Source organism: Schistocerca serialis, chromosome 4 (genome assembly GCF_023864345.2).
Source record: "Schistocerca serialis cubense isolate TAMUIC-IGC-003099 chromosome 4, iqSchSeri2.2, whole genome shotgun sequence".
NCBI lineage: Eukaryota > Metazoa > Arthropoda > Insecta > Orthoptera > Acrididae > Schistocerca > Schistocerca serialis.
In genome coordinates this window covers 274,179,284-274,202,607 of record NC_064641.1, presented here as the reverse complement: position 1 = coordinate 274,202,607, position 23,324 = coordinate 274,179,284, and the positions used below count along the sequence as shown (strand labels likewise).

Genomic DNA, 23,324 nt, shown 5'->3' with positions numbered 1-23,324 from the left:
ATTTCTCAGGGTAAATTAACAGTAGTTAAATTAGTAATGGCTTATTAAAATTCAAGTAAAGCAATGTATTAACTTTGCAGTTTTCGTTTTATATTGTTTGTCAAATTCTTCTTGTGTGTTGGCTTCCTTCGCATTTCAATTTTTCAATTCCGCTGAAGGTTAATTGTGACTTTAGCATCAAAGAGGCTTCTAAATTAGTCGAGAGAGTAAATATGAATGGGAGAAACTTGCAAATTCCGTACTTTTTGTGCATGGAAGCAAAAGTTATTATGAGATCACAAAAATCTTGCTATAACTAAAGAAGCTTTCACTACTTAATCATTTCCAGTAACGAAAGACCGTTGCTCATTCCAAATTATAAATAAACTCCTGGAAATTGAAATAAGAACACCGTGAATTCATTGTCCCAGGAAGGGGAAACTTTATTGACACATTCCTGGGGTCAGATACATCACATGATCACACTGACAGAACCACAGGCACATAGACACAGGCAACAGAGCATGCACAATGTCGGCACTAGTACAGTGTATATCCACCTTTCGCAGCAATGCAGGCTTCTATTCTCCCATGGAGACGATCGTAGAGATGCTGGATGTAGTCCTGTGGAACGGCTTGCCATGCCATTTCCACCTGGCGCCTCAGTTGGACCAGCGTTCGTGCTGGACTTGCAGACCGCGTGAGACGACGCTTCATCCAGTCCCAAACATGCTCAATGGGGGACAGATCCGGACATCTTGCTGGCCAGGGTAGTTGACTTACACCTTCTAGAGCACGTTGGGTGGCACGGGATACATGCGGACGTGCATTGTCCTGTTGGAACAGCAAGTTCCCTTGCCGGTCTAGGAATGGTAGAACGATGGGTTCGATGACGGTTTGGATGTACCGTGCACTATTCAGTGTCCCCTCGACGATCACCAGTGGTGTACGGCCAGTGTAGGAGATCGCTCCCCACACCATGATGCCGGGTGTTGGCCCTGTGTGCCTCGGTCGTATGCAGTCCTGATTGTGGCGCTCACCTGCACGGCGCCAAACACGCATACGACCATCATTGGCACCAAGGCAGAAGCGACTCTCATCGCTGAAGACGACACGTCTCCATTCGTCCCTCCATTCACGCCTGTCGCGACACCACTGGAGGCGGGCTGCACGATGTTGGGGCGTGAGCGGAAGACGGCCTAACGGTGTGCGGGACCGTAGCCCAGCTTCATGGAGACGGTTGCGAATGGTCCTCGCCGATACCCCAGGAGCAACAGTGTCCCTAATTTGCTGGGAAGTGGCGGTGCGGTCCCCTACGGCACTGCGTAGGATCCTACGGTCTTGGCGTGCATCCGTGCGTCGCTGCGGTCCGGTCCCAGGTCGACGGGCACGTGCACCTTCCGCCGACCACTGGCGACAACATCGATGTACTGTGGAGACCTCACGCCCCACGTGTTGAGCAATTCGGCGGTACGTCCACCCGGCCTCCCGCATGCTCACTATACGCCCTCGCTCAAAGTCCGTCAACTGCACATACGGTTCACGTCCACGCTGTCGCGGCATGCTACCAGTGTTAAAGACTACGATGGAGCTCCGTACGCCTCGGCAAACTGGCTGACACTGACGGCGGCGGTGCACAAATGCTGCGCAGCTAGCGCCATTCGACGGCCAACACCGCGGTTCCTGGTGTGTCCGCTGTGCCGTGCGTGTGATCATTGCTTGTACAGCCCTCTCGCAGTGTCCGGAGCAAGTATGGTGGGTCTGACACACCGGTGTTAATGTGTTCTTTTTTCGATTTCCAGGAGTGTAGATATAATGGGGATAATATCGTAAATTTTTCTTACGAGAACTATAAATATTTCTATCGTAACTCTATGTTCACTTAGTGTTTGTGTTGCACCAAGTGAACTCGCAGTTACGACAGTTCTCGTAACAAAACTTTTCAGTTAGTGTCAGATCAATCGTGCTGTTAACTGATCTGTGGCTATGGAAAAGCAGTTTTCGACCGGGAACAAGAATAACTATTAAATCCCCTGAGCATGTCGAATATAAATGGCGTAACGCGTCTGTAACATGAATAAACTTGTGATTCTTGATATTTTCCAACCGTTAAGAGTATTCCATTAACTTTCTGGATTGCAGCCGGATGACGTCGACCTCTTGTCACGATATTTCGACTAACACCGTTCAGCAGTCTTCAGGTAACTGTTTTGCACCGGAGGTTGCTAGTTCTCATTGCTAAAGTCATGGCAAAAATTGGCGCCAAGACGTGTGAGCAAAGGCAGCCGCCACATGACCGACCTCTGTCGAGTTTCGCGCCCTCTTCGAATACTGTTCCATGTATGGTGCGCAGAGACATGCGTAGTTGTGATACCACATGCGCGCGCTCTGTCGGAATGCGGGCTCGCAGAGCTAAAATTTAGATATCAAATGAATAAAAGTAACTTTCTACACGTGTCATGGTCATAAAATGCTATTTTTTCTGAAGATAATAAAGAAATTACGGTTTCCACGCCTTATCTAAATGAAATCAGCTATCACGATTAATTATAACTCTCTCCAAACGTATTTCTATTGATTCCTTACTACATACAACAACAAAAACTTTTGCATCACCCCGGTTCCCAGAGCTGCTGCAGATAGACGTTGACTATTCAGAGATGTCAATAAACCGCCCAAAGATGTAAACAACCAAGCATGAGCAGTGCCTATTAGGCGGAGGGGGTCCGACAGCAGATCAGCTCCAGTCATTCCAACAGGGAGGAGGTACACGGCTCGTGTTGTCTGTAGTTCAACTATACCTAGACGGTCAGTACCGCTGCTCGATCGCATCCGCGTTGTTACTTTGTACCAGGAAGGGCTCTCAACAAGGGAAGTGTCCAGGTGTCTCGGAGTGAAACACAGCGATATTGTTCGGACATTGAGGAGATACAGAGGGACAAGGACTGTCAATGGCAATGCCTCGCTCAGGCCGCCCAAGGGCTACTACTGCAGTGGATGACCGCTACCTACCGTTTATGGCTCGGAGGAAACCTGAAGCAATGCCACCATGTTGAATAACGTTTTTCGTGCAGCCACAGGACGTCGTGCTACGACTGAAACTGCGCGCAATAGGTTGCTTGATACACGACTTCACTCCCGACGTCCACGGCGATGTCCATCTTTGCTACCACGACACCATGCAGCGAGGTACAGATGGGCCCAACAACATGCCGAATGGACCGCACAGGATTGGCATCACGTTCTCTTCACCGATGAGTGCCGCGTATGCCTTCAACAAGACAATCGTCGGAGACGTGTCTGGAGGCAATCCGGTCAGGCTTAACGCCTTAGACACAATGTCCCGCGATGCATTAAGGTGGAGGTTCACTGCTGTTTTGGGGAGGTATTATGTGGGGCCGACGTACGCCACTGGTGGTCACGGAAGGCGCCGTAACGTCTGTGCGTTACGTAAATGCCAATCTCCGACCGATAGTTCAACCATATCAGCAGCATGTTGGCAACAATTCGCGACCCCATCGTGCTCATCTTGTGAATGACTTGCTTCAGGATAACGACATCGCTCGACTAGCGTGGCCAACATGTTCTCCAGACATGAACCCTATCGGGCATACCTAGGATAGATTGAAAAGGGCTGTTTATCGACGACGTGACTCACCAACCACCCCGAGGTATCTACGCCGAATCGCCGTTGAGGAGTGGGAAAATCTGGACTAACAGTGCCTTGACGAACTTGTGGATAGTATACCACGACGGATACAGGCATGCATCAATGCAAGAGGACGTGCTACTGGGTATTAGAGGTACCGTTCTGTACAGCAATCTAGACCACCACTTCTGAAGGTCTCGCCGTATGGTGGTACAACATGCAGTGTGTGGTTTTCATGAGCAATAAAAAGGGCGGGAATGATGTTTCTGTTGATCTCTATTCTAATTTTCTGTACAGATATCGGAACGCTCGTAACCGAGGTGATGAAAAACATTTTTTGATGTGTGTAATTGAATCCCAGAAGGATCTCGTAGATGCCAAGATTTCTATGGCATAATATTCCATGGAACGTCGTGTGGAGAATCAGTGGTCGGCTATGGCTGAGAAAGGCGAGTGTGGCGATCTTGTTCAATGCTGCTCTCACGCACTGTGGCCCTTGTCTGATCAACACAGGCTTTGGCACTCTGGTAAGGTGTTCTGTAAATTCCAGCGCTCCGCTATCGTAGATCGTCCTTTGCTGGCAGAAAAGAACACAAGAAGAGGGCGCGTAACTTGACAGATGTCGCTCATGTTTCGGCTGCCTTTGCGCATGCGTCTCCACGCGAACTTTTTGTTTCAAGTTAGCGATGTGAACTAGCAATTTCCAGCATAAAACACTAACTTGAAGGTGGTTGTCAGCCAAAACATCGCGGCAAGTGGCCAGTCTCATCCGGCTACAACTCCGAAACTTTGTGGAATAGAAATCTGACAGACGTACTTCCCCCTGAACACGATGATGGAGGCAGTCATCGAAACTTTGGGATTTCATCCAAATCACACGTGACAAGTAAACTGACAACTTTATTTACAAGAACGAATCGCGAAATACTCTGTAGCCGTGAATAAAACTGGATTATGGGTAGAAAATGGCGTTTCGGTGGATAAAACAAATAATTGTATATAACATATGGTCAAAAGTGTTCTCACACACCTACGTAACGCGGAATTGACGACTAGATGTCACGGAAGGAGGACCAGCCGGTATAAAAAGAGACAGGCAGTACCGTGTTACCAGTAGAGAAGCATAAACAGCGGAATGGGTCCTTCGGAAGAACCCAGTGACTTCCAACTTGAACTAATGACTGGATGTCATGTGACTAACAAATCAGGGACATTTCAAACCTGCCGCGCGGAGTAGCAGTGCGGTCTCGGGTGCCATGTCGCGGTTCGCATGGCTCCCCCTGTCGGAGGTTCGAGTCCTCCCTCGGGCAAAGGTGTTTGTCTTGTACTTAGCGTAAGTTAGTTTAAGTTCGGTGAAGTAGTGTGTAAGTTTAGAAACCGATGACCTCAGCAGTTTGGTTCCATAGGACTTCACATACATTTGAACATTTTTGAAGATTTGAACATTACAAACCTTGTAAAGCTACCCACATCGAATTGTTGCTGATGTGACTGATGGAAGCTGATACACAATCGCAGATTATAAATGCTGCAAAATATTTTTCTGAGGAGTTATTTTATTATATCGATAACTAACTCTTCTAACTCGTCGTAATGCATGGCTCAGTCCACAGAAACGAGTGCGTTCTTTTGTGGATTGTTACATTAACATTCTTTTCTTTGGTAGTGGAGCAAAACAACAGTTCCACCCAGGTGGAGCATAACAACAGTTCTACACCATGACCATTATCTTTTACTATGCCATACCAATGTCAAAATCTAATTGCCAAATTTTATTGAAAAAATCTGGAGTAGTTTACGAACATCTGATCAAGCCTCGCGTGTTCAATAGTATCACCGCAATTACCGGTCGTCTGGAACTTAGTTTATAACATCAGACTGACATAGCTCTTACTGAAAAACATGCTCCTGCCAGTGACGTTCCTAAGGTACATGCAAGCACACGTTGGATGATGATTCTCCCTTCAAAAAAAATTAATTCTTGACGCATGGAAAAGTTTTTGTTGTGTATAATATCTTGTTTCCCCTTCGGACGCTCCGTTTGCATAAGACAGATATCAGGCAGACAGCTTAAAGATGACGACAAAAGAAAGTGCTGCCACAGCTTCGCTGCACTGTTGCCAGTGGCGTGTAGCTGGCCCCTCCTATCAGCTGCAGGCTGGCACAAATGGGCGCCTACAACAAGGTTATCCATTGTGGTGTTACCAGCTTTACTGGTTTATCGCCCTGACTTGGATTTATGAATGTATTGGGTTTCCGAATGTGGTTTGTTTCTTGTTGCTGAACATAGTGTTAAAAGATTAGAGGCACCTCTCTCCATGCTTGAAATGCTGATGACTCGGCGCTACGGTTCCGTCATTATTTGAATTGCATTATTAACCTCGTATATTAGCCTACATCGGGAGTTCCTGTGCAGATTCTACTTCTGACTCAACCCGACTTCACGTTGGAAAATAATGGCATATCTGACAGGAAAAATATTAAATTATCAGAAAGATACTGACAAGCGTCACGAATATTGAAAGACGCGTGTTGTGATAAAAAAACAAAGACAAATCCCATAAGTAGTGATAATCAGTGCCTGAAACTTACCAGTTATGTAAAATATGTGATTCTCATGAGAAAGTAAAACAAATTCAAAACACTATCTGACTCCTAAACTTTAATTGAAACAGTTAAACAAACACTACTTCCGTAAGCTATGAACAACAAAACTAAATTCACCTGCATAGCTAATACTTGCATATTGCACGTGAGAACTGTGTTATAAAGTCAGTAAACGAAGCTGAATACGTGTTGGCTTTCTGCTTGTAGCATCCAACTGTGCAATGCGGATGTCTCCCCACTTTTATGGTCATAGACTTGACACGAAAAATTAAATTGTCTGAAAGATTACCTAAATCCCGATTATCATTTTCATGCATCATTCTAATTGTGGGCGAGATTACGTCGCTGAGTGCTGAACCTAATATCATACGAAAAAGTCGCTTATTATCAGTGTCTCGTGGGATTATAATTCTATGAGTGATCTCCAATTCATCTTGGTTGGTTTTGGATCGTGAAACAGTGCCGCAAAGTTCAACAAAAAAGCGCCACGCTTCATTGAGTTACTAGAAATAACAATAAGGTATATGTGGTGTCACCGCCAGACACCACACTTGCTAGGTGGTAGCTTAAATCAGCCGCGGTCCATTTAGTACATGTCGGACCCGTGTGTCGCCACTGTGTGATCGCAGACCGAGCGCCACCACAAGGCAGGTCTCTAAATACGGAAGAGCACTCGCCCCAGTTGTACGACGACTTTGCTAGCGACTACACTGACGAAGCCTTTCTCTCATTTGCCGGGAGACAGTTGGATTAGCCTTCAGCTAAGTCCATGACTACGACCTAGCAAGGCGCCATTAGCCTTACATAGTTTGATAGTTATTGTAAGAAATGTCTCATCAAGAATGTTGTATTCACATCAAACAATAAAAGATAAGTATTCGAGGAGCTGCATACTTTTCTTATGAGAATTCACTACTTATCCTGTTCCCGAATTCACGCCCGTCTGCGTTAGATAGCGTGCATTTCGGCCTCCTCTATCTACAAGGTGTTGGCACATTTGCCAACACATCATTGGCAACGAGGGAAACGTGTTCTTTCTAATTGCTTACATTTACTTGTGTCATGGCTTCCCCAGATGTACTGTCCGAATTTTATCGCTTGCAGAATCAGCAGACGCAGGCGTTATTGGATGCCCTGGGACAGCTCGTCCAGGGTCAACGTGCCATTCAAACCGATGCGGCAGCCGCCGCTTCACCGCTACCGCAGCCACAACATGCAGTTGCACCGCAGTTTCGCAGTTTTGACCTAACGCAAGAGACATGGACTGAGTGGTCACGCCAGTTTGGATTTCATCTCGCCGCCTACAGAATTCAAGGTAACGAGCGGCAGCCTCACTTATTGTCTTGAGTCGGCGTGCAAACGTACCGTGTGATAGTGAAATTGTTTCCCCGACGCGACATAGCAACTCTGTCCTACAAAGAAATTTTGTCGGCATTGGACGCCTATTTCAAAGAAACAGTTAATGTAGTTGCAAAAAGGTATACGTTCTTTTGTACAAAACGTACAGCTGGTCAGACTAATAGGGAGTGGGTTGCAACTTTGCAAGGCCTTACTAGGGATTGTGCGTTTGAATGTGACTGTGGCCTCCCTTATTCAGATACAATGGTGCGTGATGCAATTGCACAGAACGTTTCTGATGTTCGCATACGGGAACAGATTTTGAAACCGATTAATCCCTCCCATCAGCAAGTGATAGACATATTAGATAGACAAGACACGCTTGACTGTGCTCAGGACTCATTTGCAACTTCGCCAGCAGCTTGTAACATTAACCGGCCAGCCGGGCGCGCTGCGCGGCCCAGTAAACTGCCCTCGCGCGCACAGCTGCCGCCACGCTCTAAACCAGGTGTGCCGCGCCAGCACACAAATGCAGTGAAATCATGCCCGCGGTGTGCAACTAGACATTCGCGTGACAATTGCCCGTCACGCCAAGCTATTTTCTTTTTCTATAATAAGAAAGGACATGTTCAAAGTGTTTGCCAGAAAAAGCTCAGATCAGACACTCTTAATCATTCCAGGCCCTTTGCTTCGCGCCGGAATCGAACCAAGGATACTCAGGCTCGTGGACCTTCGCCCATGGACATTCATGTAGTTAATTCCACTTCGTCCAGTGCCACTGTCTCTACCAGTGACTGTGTTCGTCCCACAAAAAGTGTGCGTCGACGTCGCCGGAAATCACGTCAATTAGCAAGTGATGCTGTGCCTGTATCAGTTCAAATTGCACGAGACAGTCGCTCTTGTCGTCAGCAGGGCAATAAACTTTTTGTAGATTTGGACTTTAATGGCAAGGTCATACCATTCCAGCTCGATACCGGAGCTGCAGTTTCATTGCTCAATCACGACACGTACAAACAACTGGGCAAACCTCCGTTGCGTGCCGCAAATGTTCAGTTAAATAGTTATTCAGGACAAAATATCCCTGTGTTAGGACAGTGCACTCTTGTTGCAACATACAAGGGACAAACAAAACTTGTGTCATTTTACGTTCTTCGTTCTTCTACTGCAGTGAACTTGTTTGGTTTAGATTTATGTCAGTTGTTTAACATGTCCATAGTAAATCAGGTCCTATCAGTGAATCAGACTGTGCCTTCAGACAGTGTTTCTCGTCTGTGTGAAGAATTTGCAGACATTTTTGCACCGGGCTTAGGTTGCGCTAAAAACTATGAAGCACATTTGGAACTGAAAGTAAACGCGCAACCGAAATTTTTCTGAGCGTGCAATGTTCCCCACGCATTGCGTGATGAGGCCGCAAGAACATTAAACGATTTAGAATCACAAGGTGTAATTGAACGTGTGCAAGATTCTCTCTGGGCCTCACCCTTAGTAATTTTGCCAAAACCTTCCGGAAAACTGAGACTTTGTGTGGACTTCAAGGCAACAGTGAATAAACAACTCGTGATTGCAACTTTTCCCTTACCCCGCCCGGAAGATCTTTTTGATAAACTGTGCCCGGGTAAATACTTTTCCAAGTTGGACCTAGCAGATGCGTACTTGCAAATCCCAGTAGACGCCGAATCCCAGCGCATCTTGGTGGTTAACACGCATCTTGGTTTGTACCGCTTCAAAAGACTGCCATTCGGGTGTGCATCCGCCCCTGCATTGTTTCAGCAATATTTACAAAATATTTGTGCGTCGGTCCCTACTGCTGCGAACTATCTGGACGATATTGTGATCTCCGGAAAGACGGCAGACGAGCATTTAGCATACCTACGAACATTATTTCAGGTATTGCGCCAACATGGTCTTCGCTTGCGGAAGGACAAATGTGTGTTTTTTGCTCGTGACTTACCGTACCTGGGACATGTCATCAATGTCCAAGGCATACATCCGAGTCCAGAGCACCTCCGTGCCATACAAGATTTGCCTTCGCCACAGAATATGAAACAGCTACAGAGCGTATTGGGTAAAATTAACTATTATCATCGCTTTCTGCGCAATGCCTCTTCTATTTCAGCTCCGCTTCATACCTAACGCCGTAAGGGTGTTCCGTTCGTCTGGACGACGGAATACGAACGCGCCTTTCGCCAGTTGAAATCGGCGTTGCTTTCTAATACTTGCCTTACGCCATTCGATCCCCAGAAACCCCTTTTGTTGATGGTAGATGCATCGGATTTCGGGATCGGTGCTGTGCTTGCGCACAAAGTAGGCTCGCATGATCGCCCTACTGCCTTTGCGTCAAAATTGCTCTCTTCTGCGCAAAGAAATTACTCGCAGATAGAGAAAGAAGCTTTGGCTCTCGTGTTTGGTGTTACTAAGTTCCATGATTTCTTGTATGGTCGTCACTTTACCATCATCACAGACCACAAACCTTTGACGTCGCTTTTCCATCCGAACAAGCCTGTACCTCCGCGTACAGCGCAGAAATTCATTCGCTGGTCTATTTTCCTCTCGCAGTACCGCTACGATATCTTGTATCGGTCCACTGCTAAGCACGGCAACGCTGATGCGTTGTCCCGTTTGCCTGTTGCTGAGGATAAAGCATTCGATTCTTCCGAACTTGCTTGCATGTTCATTGATTCGGAAACCGATGAAGTGGTCGAATCGTTTCCGATTGATTTTCGTCGTGTAACTACAGCCACAGCTGCTGACCCTGTCCTTGCTACCGTTTTGCGTTTTGTTGCTACGCAATGGCCTTTGTCAAAGTCTCGGATCGAGGATCCGTTGGTTCGCCGATTTTTTGTTCACAAGGCGAGACTTTTTGTTCGACGTGGTGTTTTGTTGTTGCGTTCTGATAATGATCAGTCCAGAGTCGTGGTCCCACGTTCGTTACAGTCCTCTGTCTTACGGCTTCTTCACCAAGGACATTGGGGTATGGTGCGCACGAAACAACTTGCTCGTCAGCACTGTACTTGGTTCGGAATCGATGCTGCGATTACGAGTATGTGTTCTTCTTGTATGGCGTGTGCCGAACAACAATCCGCACCGCCGCAGAAAGTCTTTGCATGGCCAAAAGCCACTTCCCCTTGGCAACGCTTGCACATCGATTTTGCTGGTCCATTCTGGAATGCTCGATGGTTGGTTCTGGTGGATGCCTTCAGTAATTTTCCTTTTGTTGTCCGGATGTCTTCCACGACGTCCTCCGCCACCATCCAAGCGTTGTCTGCTATATTTTGCATTGAAGGTCTTCCGCAGACTATTGTTTCCGACAATGGCACACAATTCATGTCCGCAGAATTTCAGTCATTCTGCCAGGCCAATGGTATTCAACATCTGACATCCGCGCCGTTTTCGCCTCAGTCAAACGGTGCCGCTGAACAATTGGTCCGGACTTTCAAGTCACAGATGTTGAAGTTGAAAGAGTCGCATTCTCAGGAGGACGCGTTGTTGCTCTTTTTGTCATCGTATCGCTCTCAGCCCCGAGATGGTCGCTCGCCGGCTGAGTTGCTCCACGGTCGTCCTCATTGAACCTTGATGTCTTTGCTGTATCCGCCGCATCAGGTTACTGTGCAGCGGCAGACTTCTGCTTTTGCTCCAGGCGACGTTGTATTTTATCGCCACTATCGAGGTTCACGGCGTTGGCTCGCAGGGCGCATTCTTCGCTGCCTCGGCCGCGCGATGTATTTGGTTTTGGGGGCCTCTGGTGAGGTGCTTCGGCATCTCAATCAGCTGCGCCTCTGTCGTCGCACGGGTTCTTCCGCTCCCCGTCTGCTTTCAGCGACGGTGCCGTCCGGTCAGCGCCCTGGGGACCCATCTACTGGCTCGACTCATCCCCAGGTGTTACCGACGATGCCTTCCATTTTGCCCCATGGCGACGCGCCGCCGCTGCCGCCGCTGCCGCCTGTTCTCCCGCCGGCGCCGCCCGCATTCGACGCTTCGCCGCAGCCGCCAAGCGCCTCCCTGGGTCACGCGCCGCCGATCGCTTCCTGGGACCAGCTGTCCTCCGCCATGGAACTCTTGCCCGCTCCGGACCACATGACGTCATCGCGCGTCGGGTACCCGACGCAATGGAGGTCGACCCTTCGGCCCCTCCTGTCTCTATACGGGCGCATACATCACATGTTGACGTGCACCCTGGACTAGGTTTTCAGGCGTTTCCTAGCTCCCCTCGGACAGAATGCGGGTGGCACAGCCTCGCCTGTTGTTAGGCTCCCCACCTCATCGCATACGTCAACATGGGGTCCTCCCCACGGCGGGCGGAGGCCTTATAACACGACCGTTCGCCGATTTGCGGGGGAGGAATGTGGTGTCACCGCCAGACACCACACTTGCTAGGTGGTAGCTTAAATCGGCCGCAGCCCATTTAGTACATGTCGGACCCGTGTGTCGCCACTGTGTGATCGCAGACCAAGCGCCACCACAAGGCAGGTCTCTAAATACGGAAGAGCACTCGCCCCAGTTGTACGACGACTTTGCTAGCGAATACACTGACGAAGCCTTTCTCTCATTTGCCGGGAGACAGTTGGATTAGCCTTCAGCTAAGTCCATGACTACGACCTAGCAAGGCGCCATTAGCCTTACATAGTTTGATAGTTATCGTATGAAATGTCTCATCAAGAATGCTGTATTCACATCAAAGAATAAAAGATAAGTATTCGAGGAGCTGCATACTTTTCTTATGAGAATTCACTACTTATCCTGTTCCCGAATTCACGCCCGTCTGCGTTAGATAGCGTGCATTTCGGCCTCCTCTATCTACAAGGTGTTGGCACATTTGCCAACACATCAGTATACGTTGAAATAACGTGAAAAGAAATCGATGGATAAGCAATTAAATTGTAACTAAATGCAATAAAACGGTTTTACAGACTTGCATAGGAAGTCAAACCTACAAGTTTCAGATTCATGATAAGCAATAGAAAAATCATATTCTCATCCCACGTTTCTTGAATAAGTAAAAACTGTTTATACTTCAGAGTGGGGTAACATCACTGAAACTCCAACACAACAAAGCGAAAATATAATGTATCCAGCTACACTCAGCTAAATAAAAACAAGCAACATATGAGCTTCCGTTTTACTTCATGCTAGCACCTGGCCCGGTTGCTACTGGTGGAGAGATCCCAACCACGCTGTGGCGAGCTAGCTTCACCACGGTAAGTGTATTTAAATAATCTCTCCCAGTTCTTCACAGAATCAGCGCAACTGCTTGCATCTACACCAGACAAAGGCAGTATTCTCTCCTACACAGTTCCATGGACTAACATTCAACAGAACCCAGAACAGTACACACAATCGAGTGTAAAGGAAGGAAGAAGAAGAATGGCGAACACTAGTTAAAAGAAGAAGGACCTCATGGCCTACAAACGGTTTCCATTGGTTGAAAGCTGACTGACTCCACAAGGACATAAAATTGCTGATTCATACTATATTGGAAACATAGATATAAAGAAATCTGCTTTCAACCAAAAATGGTTCAAATGACTCTGAGCACTATGGGACTTAACATCTGAGGTCATCACTCCCCTAGAACTTAGAACTACTTAAACCTAACCAACCTGAGGACATCACACACATCCATGCCCGAGGCACCATTCGAACCTGCGACCGTAGTGGTCGCGCGGTTCCTGACTGAAGCGCCTAGAACCGCTCGGCCACAACGGCCAGCCTGCTCTGAGCCCTTCTCTTGTGTTAGCAAGACTGGTCACAGGTCCTATTGTGGACACATCGTCTGAACTCCTGGTGGCGGAGATATCCACTTCCGTCGGTCTTGCTGTAGATACCTAAATTACACTGACCTGCGTCATTCAGATGGTGATGTCGCCTGTGCACAGCAGAAGCGCTTGTCGTGGATTCGCCGCACTCAGGATCTGGATGAATGTCTGTAGCTGTGCAGACGTGAAGTCTTACTGGAGTTAATGGTCAAATAATAGCAAGCAAGTTTCTTGAAGGGATGACATTTCTAATTCTTGAAATTTCCTTTTCCGTAGCTTACAGAAACACCTTTACACAATCACTTGTCATCCACCTGCGCCGTATGCAGATTACAACGGTCATAACACTTGTGTAATGCGCAAAAACAATGATAGCTGCATTTAACAAACTCTATCCGGAGCCACAATTTGATTCATAAGGCATATGCTACTGTAACCAGCGGGACCTATGCAACCGCTCACCTCCAGCGGCCCTTCCCGATTGCCACTATATTACCTTGACACAGGGTAGGAAAGTGTTTCCTTGTGTTTTGGCCCAATTAGAGCGCCCCGTTTTGTTGCCGACGTATGTTGCCTGCTGGATTCGATCTTCTTGGGCGGCTTCTTACGTGGCTGATGTAATGCCACTTCAGCACGGACACTACACAGGACGCTCCCTTTCCCCCAGGTCATTTACCCTCCCTCTCTCATAATCCTATGGCAACATACTGCCCAACACTGCGTAATCTTAGATATCACTCACATCATAATTATATACTACAAGCAAAATATAATACGCACACGTGAAAGTGTTGTGTGAACAGGCAACGCCCATCACCCCCTCCAAGGTAAATTGGACAGATTTGGAAAGTTCCGTAGAGGAGATCGCCAGAGGACATTACAAATTGTTAGATAACATTCTAATGAAACTGCCTAAAGTTTTTTTTTTTTTAAATCGCAATAAATTGAGTCCTAGAGAAAGAATATTGTTATGATGTACATTCTAATACAATAAATTGTGTGAAGTTTTTATACTGCAGTAAATTGAATTGCATGAAAATAATATTGACATGGTATAAATCCAAATACACACAAATGTGTGTGCTGTACGAACATATTATGAAGCTCTTCGTCTTTCTTCTTTGTTAGTTAATGTCTGGACATTTTGGAATCTTCTCAGGGATTTTTTCAGTGTTCCTGGTTAGTTAAACAAACAGAATTGTTAAACTGTTGGTCCCTGGGAATGGTCTTCCCTACACAGCACTCTGTTTAGCCTGTCACATGACAACGTAAATCACTTTCCCGAGCGTCAGCGGGCAGTTCAGAGGCTTTCTCTACAGTTTTTACCTTCTAGAGATGCCTCAAGTATCATGGAACTTAACGTCTTGATGTTTCAACAAGCAAATGGGGAAAATGCTGGAATAAGAAACTTTTATGAAGGTCAGTTCATTATCTAGCGGCACCTGGAAATGAATATCTCAGAAACGGCAAAACTGGTCTGCTATTAGCGTGCTATTGTCATTAACGTCTGTGAAAATTTGTTGAAGGGCAGTGTAACCACAGCAGCTGACAAGGTGCTGGTCGTTGACTAGGAGTCTACTTATCAGAGAACGTGTAGGTCAGAGGTTTCCCCGCTCTGTAAAGCAGTATGGGCGGTTATCTGTAGCAGATCTGACGAAAAAGTACAATTACTGTGTAGACATGAGTATTTCGGAGCATATCATTCAGCGCATATTGGTCGTTGGTTGACTGATTTGCGCGAGGGGACCAAGAAGCGAGGTCATCGGTACCATCGTATTAGGGAAGGAAGTCGGCCGTGCCCTTTCAAAGGAACCATTCTCAGCGTACATTGCTGAACAGAGCAGACCACCCATACGTATTTGCATGTGGACCCAATGACATCGTCGTCGTGTCCAGATACGCCGACAGCCTGCAAACGGTTGCCCGAAATATGGCTTCCACTAAGGACGCAGGCCCGTAGATGCATTGTTATCCAGCGAGGGACATTCACGTAGGCGTCCATGGGATCTTTGGCAGCAATGGAGGGGCTCACGATGTGACAATCAGCGTCCATTCATGGTTGATGTCTTTCTCGATAACGATGGCAACTTCAAGCAGTATAGATGTCTGTGTCACAAGGCCAGAATCGTGAAACAATGGTTTGAGGAGCATAATACTGAACTCCCATTGATGTCTTGGTCCCAAAATTCGGCTGACCTTAAACCGATAGAAAACATTTGAGAGGCTATCGGGAACAGATCTGCGCCCAAAAGCCGTTAAGATGTAGTGAACAGGAATTACGTGACATGTTCGTAGAGATCTGGTCCACATATCTACTACGAACTTATTAAATCCATGCCACCCTGAATCGCTGCTGTATGAGTTCCGGAGGCACATCGCAACGCTTTGAAGCAGGCTGCCGCGACGTTTAGGCTCATCATTGTAGTTGTATTCTTTTCCTGGTTTGACCGAGACTTATTGCATGTGTTAACTGCACTGTTTTCTAGTTTGACGAAATACTGCACAATAAATTTTAAAATATTTTTGTATTGTGTTGTCCATGAAAACGAATTATTTTGGCTGTTCTCAGGTCCACCGCATCCGTGAACTGTACTTCAGGTCTGTGCTGCAGCAAGACATGGCGTGGTACGACATGCATCAGACGGGAGACTTCGCCAGCCGCATGTCAGGGTGAGTGCACTATCACTGTTTCCACCTTAACATTCTACTCACTTCCTATATACCAAGCCCTACAGCCGTTATTGAATGAAACACAGGGTGTTAGTAAAAGTGCAGATACTTCTATTGATGACTGAGCACAGTGTTGTGAATAACGTTCCATCAGTATGTACCTCATTTGCAGACTAATAATTATAGCAGATTCGTTTAGTATGTTGTTCGTTCGGTTAGTAGTCGCAAAAGCAAGCTATTAGTGTTTATTTTCCTCTGGGTGGCAGGTCAGGTATAGATGTGTGGATGCGTGGACGCAAAATGGATTGTCTACAATGACAGGCGTAGTCCACTTTGTGCCTCAGTTATGACTGTAGAAAACAACAGCTAATAAATTATTCGATGTGTTTATTCGAACATGCTAAAGTGGGTACACATTAAGGTACCATCTATTTGTATTCTTGTAGATACAGATCAATCGTGTGAAGTAACGACATATTTCAAATAAAGCAGGATAATGGTTTCCATGTTTTTCACACTATGCCTTACACATGTGGTAGTAGACAAAAGGATTTGACCATACGTATCTTTTGTCCTCTCAAGGGGACGCCGCCTTAACGAAGCATTGTTCCTGCAGATGGGGACGTTTGCATACCACAATGAGGTGGGGATTACAATAGCGGTAGCTTAGCCGCTGGCAGGGTCACGCTTACCGCAGGAGTCTGGTTGAGGAGCTAGAGTGTGTCTTACAAAGACTTGTCGTTCCCTTTGCTATCCTTATTTGTAAGAGGTGATTGGTGTACTATCTAACTCTTGTTCTCAATATTTATTTATTTCCCTTGCTCTTCATTGCAAAGCAGGAAGAACTATGAGGCCTAGTGAATACAATCTTCCTAGGGGAAAAAGCTTTGATCACAAATACTGGTCCTCCAGGTAGAGGTTTGTGGAATAGCTTAGGTCTCCATCCACAGAAAAAGACAAGTAGCTTAAATTCCCAGTAACATGCCTCTATTTTTGGATGGTTTTAATGGAATTCCAAAATGTAAACGAAAATGGATTTTGCATTGTGGTATCTAGGATGTACACTGTATCCAGACTAATGAACACGAAGTTTCAATGGACATAAGACAGGAAAACAGTGATCTAACTGTGCTTTTTGAAACAAAACAGAAAGGTACTGCCTGTGAATACCTACTGGCGTTTGCATTACTTTTAGTGGAGTGGATAAATGTAGTAGAGAGAGAGCATAAGTATCCATGATTCTAAATTAACGGTAGTCAAAGATGTATTCTCCTGGGAAGCAGTTAATGAAAGGTCGATAAAGGTCAATCTGAATATAGTCATAGTGGGACAGCATGCCCCTAATGAAGATGCATCCTTAAACGCGAGTGAAGACTTTGATCGGGTGCCCAAAAGAGGCTATGCAAGCTGTTACAGGCAGGAGATCTTAATAGCAGAGGAGAAAAAGAGAGAAATAGTAAAACGACTGGGCTGAAAGGGGAGGATGTTAAGAACGCGAATGGTATAAGGTTGATCGATTTATTGGAGCAATATGAATTACGAGTGGAAAACACATTCTTTGCTCAGGAAGATATACATTAACTTCCTTGGCATAACCATACAAGAAGGCCGAAAAGAATTATCTTTCAGGCAAAAGACCAATGCAAAAATACGGGACGGCACAGTTAAAAGAGGGTGAGATTTTGGAAGTGACCATCATCTGGTGAAACGTAAATTTTTATGTCTGCTACACTTTCAGAAGTAGAGGATCCAACGTGCTGACCAGTCAGACATCGTAAGGAGTAACAAGGACAACCTGGAAGATAATAGTAAGTACTTGCACCAACAACGACTGGAAAAAAAATTAGAGAGAGTGCAGAGAATTTTTTTTTATTCCTTTCTTGAATCTTCATTTTATTTCCGTCATTGCTTCGTCGGGGTATAAATTGAACGCCATGGGAGAAAGACTACATCCCTCTCTTACACTACATTTAATCTGAGCACTTCGTTCCTGGTCTTCCACTCTTATCGTTCGTTCCTGGTTTTAATACTGTTACATAGTACCAGTCTTTCGCTAAAGGTTACCCTTAATTTTCTCAGAATTTCAAACATCTTGCACCATTTTCCATTGTCGAATAGTTTGTCCAGGTTGACAAATGCTATGAATGTGTGTTGATTTTTGTTTAGTCTAGCTTATATTATCAATCGCAAATTCAGAACTGCGTCTCTGGTACCTTTAGGTTTCCTAAGGCCAAACTGATTGACATGTAATACATCCTCAATTATCTTTTCTGTTCTTCTGCATGTTATTCTTGTCAGCAACGTGGGAGTATGATCTGTTACGTTCATTGCGCGGTAATTCTCGTACTTATTGGCTTTTGCTATCTGCGGAAAACTGTGGATAATGTTTCTCCGAAAGTCTGCCGGTATGTCGCCAGTCTCATACATACCATATATGAACATGAAAAGTCATTTGCTTGCCATTTCCCCCATGATTTTAGAATTTCCGATGGAATGATACCCATCCCTTCCACCTTATTTTATCTTTAGTCGTCCAAAACCCTTTTAAATTCTGATTCTAAGAATGGATCCCCTACCTCTTCCCTATCGATTTCTGTTTCTCCTTCTATCACGTCGTCACAGAAGTCCTACCCTCCCCCAACCCTCACCCCCCCCTTCCCCATAAAGGCATTCAGTGTACTCTTTTGACCTACCCGCTCTCTTCTCTGCATTTGACAGAGAAATTCCCATTGCACCCTTACTATTATCGTCCTTGCTTTTACATTCATCGAAAGTTGTTTTGATTTTTCTGTATGGCGAGTCAGTCCCTCCGTCAATCAACTCATTTTCGATTTCTTTTTCCTGCTTCCGTTTCGCCTTAGCTTCCCATTTATTTCATTCTTAAGTGACTTGTATCTCTCTATTCCTGAATTTCACTGAACATTTTTTTACTTCCTTCTTTGGTCGATCGTCAGAAGTACTTCTTCTGTTATCCATGGTTTCCTCTCACTTACTTTCCATGTACCTATGTTTTTTACTGCGGAGACGGTGATTGCCCTTTTTAGAGAAGTCTATTCCTCTTCAACTGACCTGCCCACTGAGCTATTCATTATCGCAGTATCTATAGCGTCAGAGAACTTCAAGCATATCTCATCATTCCTTAGCATTTCTGTATCCCACTTCTTTGTACGCCGTTTCTTCCTGACTAGTCTCTTAAACTTCAGCCTGCTCTGCATCATTATTAAATTGTGCTCTGAGTCTCTGTCTGCTACTCGGTACGCCTTATAATTCAATATCTGATTTCGGATCTAACTGATGTAATCTAACTGAAATCTTTCCGTATTTCCCGGCCTTTTCCAAGTATACCTCCTCCTCTTGTGGCTCTTGAACAGAGTATTCGCTATTACTGAATGCAATTTACCGCAGAACTTAATTAATCCTCCTTCTTTCTCATTCCTAGCGCCAAGCTCACATTCTGCCGCAACCCTTTCTCCTACTCCTTCCCCTACAACCGCATCCCAGTCTTCCATGACTATTACATTTTTATCTCCCTTTACATACTGAATTACCCGTTCAGTATCCTCATATACTTTCTCTATCTCTTCCTCTTCTGCCTACAACATCGGCATGTATTCCTGGACCCTTGTGGTCGGTGTTGGTTTGCTTTCGGGCTCTGATGAGAACAACCCTATCACTGCTCTCTTCACACTAACACACTCTCAGCCCCACCTTCCTATTCATAACGAATCCTACCCCCGTAATAACATTTTCTGCCGTTGTTGGTATTACGCAATTCTCATCTGACCAGAAAACCTTTTCTTCTTTCCATTTCACCTCATTAACCGCCACTATATCTACTGGGTGATCAAGAAGTCAGTATAAATTTGAAAACTTAATAAACCACGGAATAATGTAGATAGAGAGGTAAAAATTGACACACATGCTTAGAATGACATGGGGTTTTATTAGAACAAAAAAAAAAGTTCGCTAAATGTCCGACAGATGGCGCTGGACAGCAAAACTGCTACCGTGATGGGTGAGAGGTACGCCGATATGTTACAGAATCGCATCATCCCCAGCCTGTCTGATAAACACCTGCTGGAACGTACGATGTTTATGCAGGATGGCGCTACACCCCATATTGATAGACGCGTGAAAGATCTCTTGCGAGCGTCGTTTGGTGATGATCGTGTTCTCAGCCGCCACTTTCGTCATGCTTGGCCTCCCAGGTACCCAGATCTCAGTCCGTGCGATTATTGGCTTTGGGGTTACCTGAAGTCGCAAGTGTATCGTGATCGACCGACATCTCTAGGGTTGCTGAAAGACAACATCCGACGCCAATGCCTCACCATAACTCCGGACATGCTTTACAGTGCTGTTCACAACATTATTCCTCGACTACAGCTATTGTTGAAGAATGATGGTGGACATATTGAGCATTTCCTGTAAAGAACATCATCTTTGCTTTGTCTTACTTTGTTATGCTAATTATTGCTATTCTGATCAGATGAAGCGCCATCTGCCGGACATTTTTTGAACGTTTGTATTTTTTTTGGTTCTAATAAAACCCCATGTCATTCCAAGCATGTGTGTCAATTTGTACCTCTCTATCTACATTATTCCGTGCTTTATTCAGTTTTCAAATTTATACTGACTTTTTGATCACCCAGTAGATTGAGCCTTTGCATTTCCCTTTGCAGATTTTCTAGCTTCTCTACCACGTTCAAACTTCTGATATTCCACGCCGCGACTTGTAGAACCTTATGCTTTTGTTGGTTAGTCGATTCTTTTTTCATGCTCATCTCCCCCTTGGCAGTCCACTTCCAGAGACCTGAATGGAAACTATTCCGGAATCTTTTGCCAATGGGGAGATCATGATGACACGTTCTCAAATACAGAGGATAACAGAGCAGGAATAGGAGGGTAAAAAGAAGTCCTCGGGGATTACGAAAAGAAGAAGAAACCCGATTGGTGGGATGTAGAAATAGCAGAGATGATTGAAAGGTAAAAAGCTTATTTGAAGGTGAATGACAATAGAAGAAGACATAGATGTAGGAACACAAAAAGATAAGTAAAAACAGAAGTTTAAAAAGGAAAAAAACAAAGAGTGGGAAATAAGATGTGAATCCGTGGAGAGAATAGAGAATAGGAGAGTGAATGCGACTGCCAGCTAGTGACAGGTTACGTCTTAATAATATTAGTCATTGTCAATGGACGAAGTATTTAAGGATTTCCTCCTTGAAGTCGGTCTGAATTTTCACCCAGACGTGAAGCGAGATTGCAATAGAAGCAGTTATGGACTTTAGACATAAAATTTCTTCAGCAGGCTGTGAAGGGCGTAAGCTGGAGAAGGCACTAGGATATGGGTCAATACATCCAGAGTGGGTGAAGTTTGGATCACAGAAACTCTTGAAGATGCTAAGGATGCTACTTGAAAGACTACTAAGTGGAGAAGATGTTGAGTGGGAATGGATAACATGTTCCACAATACTGGTGCATAAGAAAGTGTTACTTAACGACTCAAACAATTATAGGTGATGGGTAGTGATTCCTTTTGTTGGAAGACCGTACTCTAATGTAATTACAGATGTCATCAAAAAAGGAACAACCCACAAGCAGCTAGAGGAGCAACCAGGATTAAAAAGCAGGAGGGTCGGTAATGGACATAATTTTCGCAATGAAACTAGTATGTGAACAACGCACAGAGACTCGATTGGAGACGCATGATACATTGATTGACCAACGTGGAAAAGGTGTATGGTAATGTACCCACCAACAAACTGTGGGATAGCTTGAAAGTGATAGAGATAACCAAAGATTGCTAAAAGCTGTTATGAAATTACGTAAAAATAACAGAGCGAAAGTAAGAATTGGTCAGAAGAATTCGAGGTGAAGATATGGATTGTCACCGATCCACTTTAAGCTGTATCTAGTGGCAGTCCTGCAGACTTGACATAGAAGATGACAGGTTATGGGAGTGACATTAGAGGACAGCAAGATATTTATCCAGTATTTCGCAAATGATCAGATTGTGCTAGAAGAAGATAAGGATAGTCTGAGCTATATGATAATAAATCTTAAACAGAAGTACTATAAGGCTGACCTGAATATGAGCACGAAGAAGTGTGAGTAGTTGGGCGTTTGAACGGGAAAAGTAAATAATTTGGAGGTGAATGGAGAAGCAAATGTAAGTGAAGGTAAAATACGTTGTGGAATTATTTAATTAACAGGGCACAAATAATGACGAAGTCACTAGTAGGATTAATAAAAGGCGACGTGTAACAAGGGCAATGAACTCTCTTCTGTGGTATAAGAAAATAAGAGCAACAATGTAGAAGAAAATGGTTAAGACTATAGTCCATATCACAGCTTTGTACGAAGCAGAAACCCAGAACGTTAGTAGAAAAAAACGGTTTGCCATAGAAATAGATTGCTTAAGACGAGCCTCAAGCTGTACTATGATAGATAGGATAAAAAATTGCTTAATCCGACAAAGGAATGAAACTGGTAGGGATATCTGTGGCGATATCCATAAAAACAACTGGGTCAGGTGTTAGCGAGAATCGAGCAGAACTGAATTCGAGCTTGAGGGCGAAGAGTAGATTTTTCATTGCTGTTCACAACAACAAGTACCGAGAGTGAATGGAGTAATGGAGCAATATGGTGGGGGGGGGGGGGGGGGGGGGGGACGGGAGGGGGAAATACATCAAATTAAACGTAATTTCTCTGTATCGATCCATCTGAGATTATGAGTCCCTCGCATGAAAATACTGAGAAAGTATTACTGTACAACCTCGAAATTCTGTGGTAGTGTTTGAGTTCACCGTGTTCAATCTAACTTGAAGTCCAAAATGTAAATAAGCTGTTTGGTTATAAGATTAACCTTATAGCTGTATGTAATTATGTGTAGAATTTACTGAAAAATATGTGTCAATTTCATACATTTACGTAACTCGCAACACGTTGCTCCTTTTTTGGAGATGTAAAGTTGATGAAGTGTTTATTTTTTAATTAACTTCGCTGAAGGCTGTTAAGCATTATCGTAACGATCGTTCGGCTTTATTAACGTACGCGACACAGTGAATTTATAAGAATTTTTTATATATTGAAAACAGTTAAAATTTATACATCACATTGATATAGATTTCTCGTCAGAAAAATACACTCAAGACCGACATGACGTAGCGCCAACCATGCGCATTAAAAAGATTCACAATAACGTGTAATTTAGAAAATTACAATCAAAATTTTACTAATTTGACGATTTTATAAATACGAAGTAGACTTCTGCTCTTGATAATAACGCCACAAATTCCGTGGTACTACGATACGTAAATATACAATGTCGA

The 23,324-nt window shown here is 44.8% G+C and overlaps 1 protein-coding gene across 1 annotated transcript in view; it reads left to right on the top strand.

Annotated features, from left to right (window-relative positions):
• The window catches only part of LOC126474391 (ATP-dependent translocase ABCB1-like), a 194,693-nt gene that overhangs the window by 31,207 nt on the left and 140,162 nt on the right, over nucleotides 1-23,324 (top strand). The window contains exon 5 of the mRNA XM_050101859.1: nucleotides 15,896-15,996. Coding sequence (XP_049957816.1) covers nucleotides 15,896-15,996 — 101 coding nt within the window. The remainder of the gene's footprint in view (nucleotides 1-15,895; nucleotides 15,997-23,324) is intronic.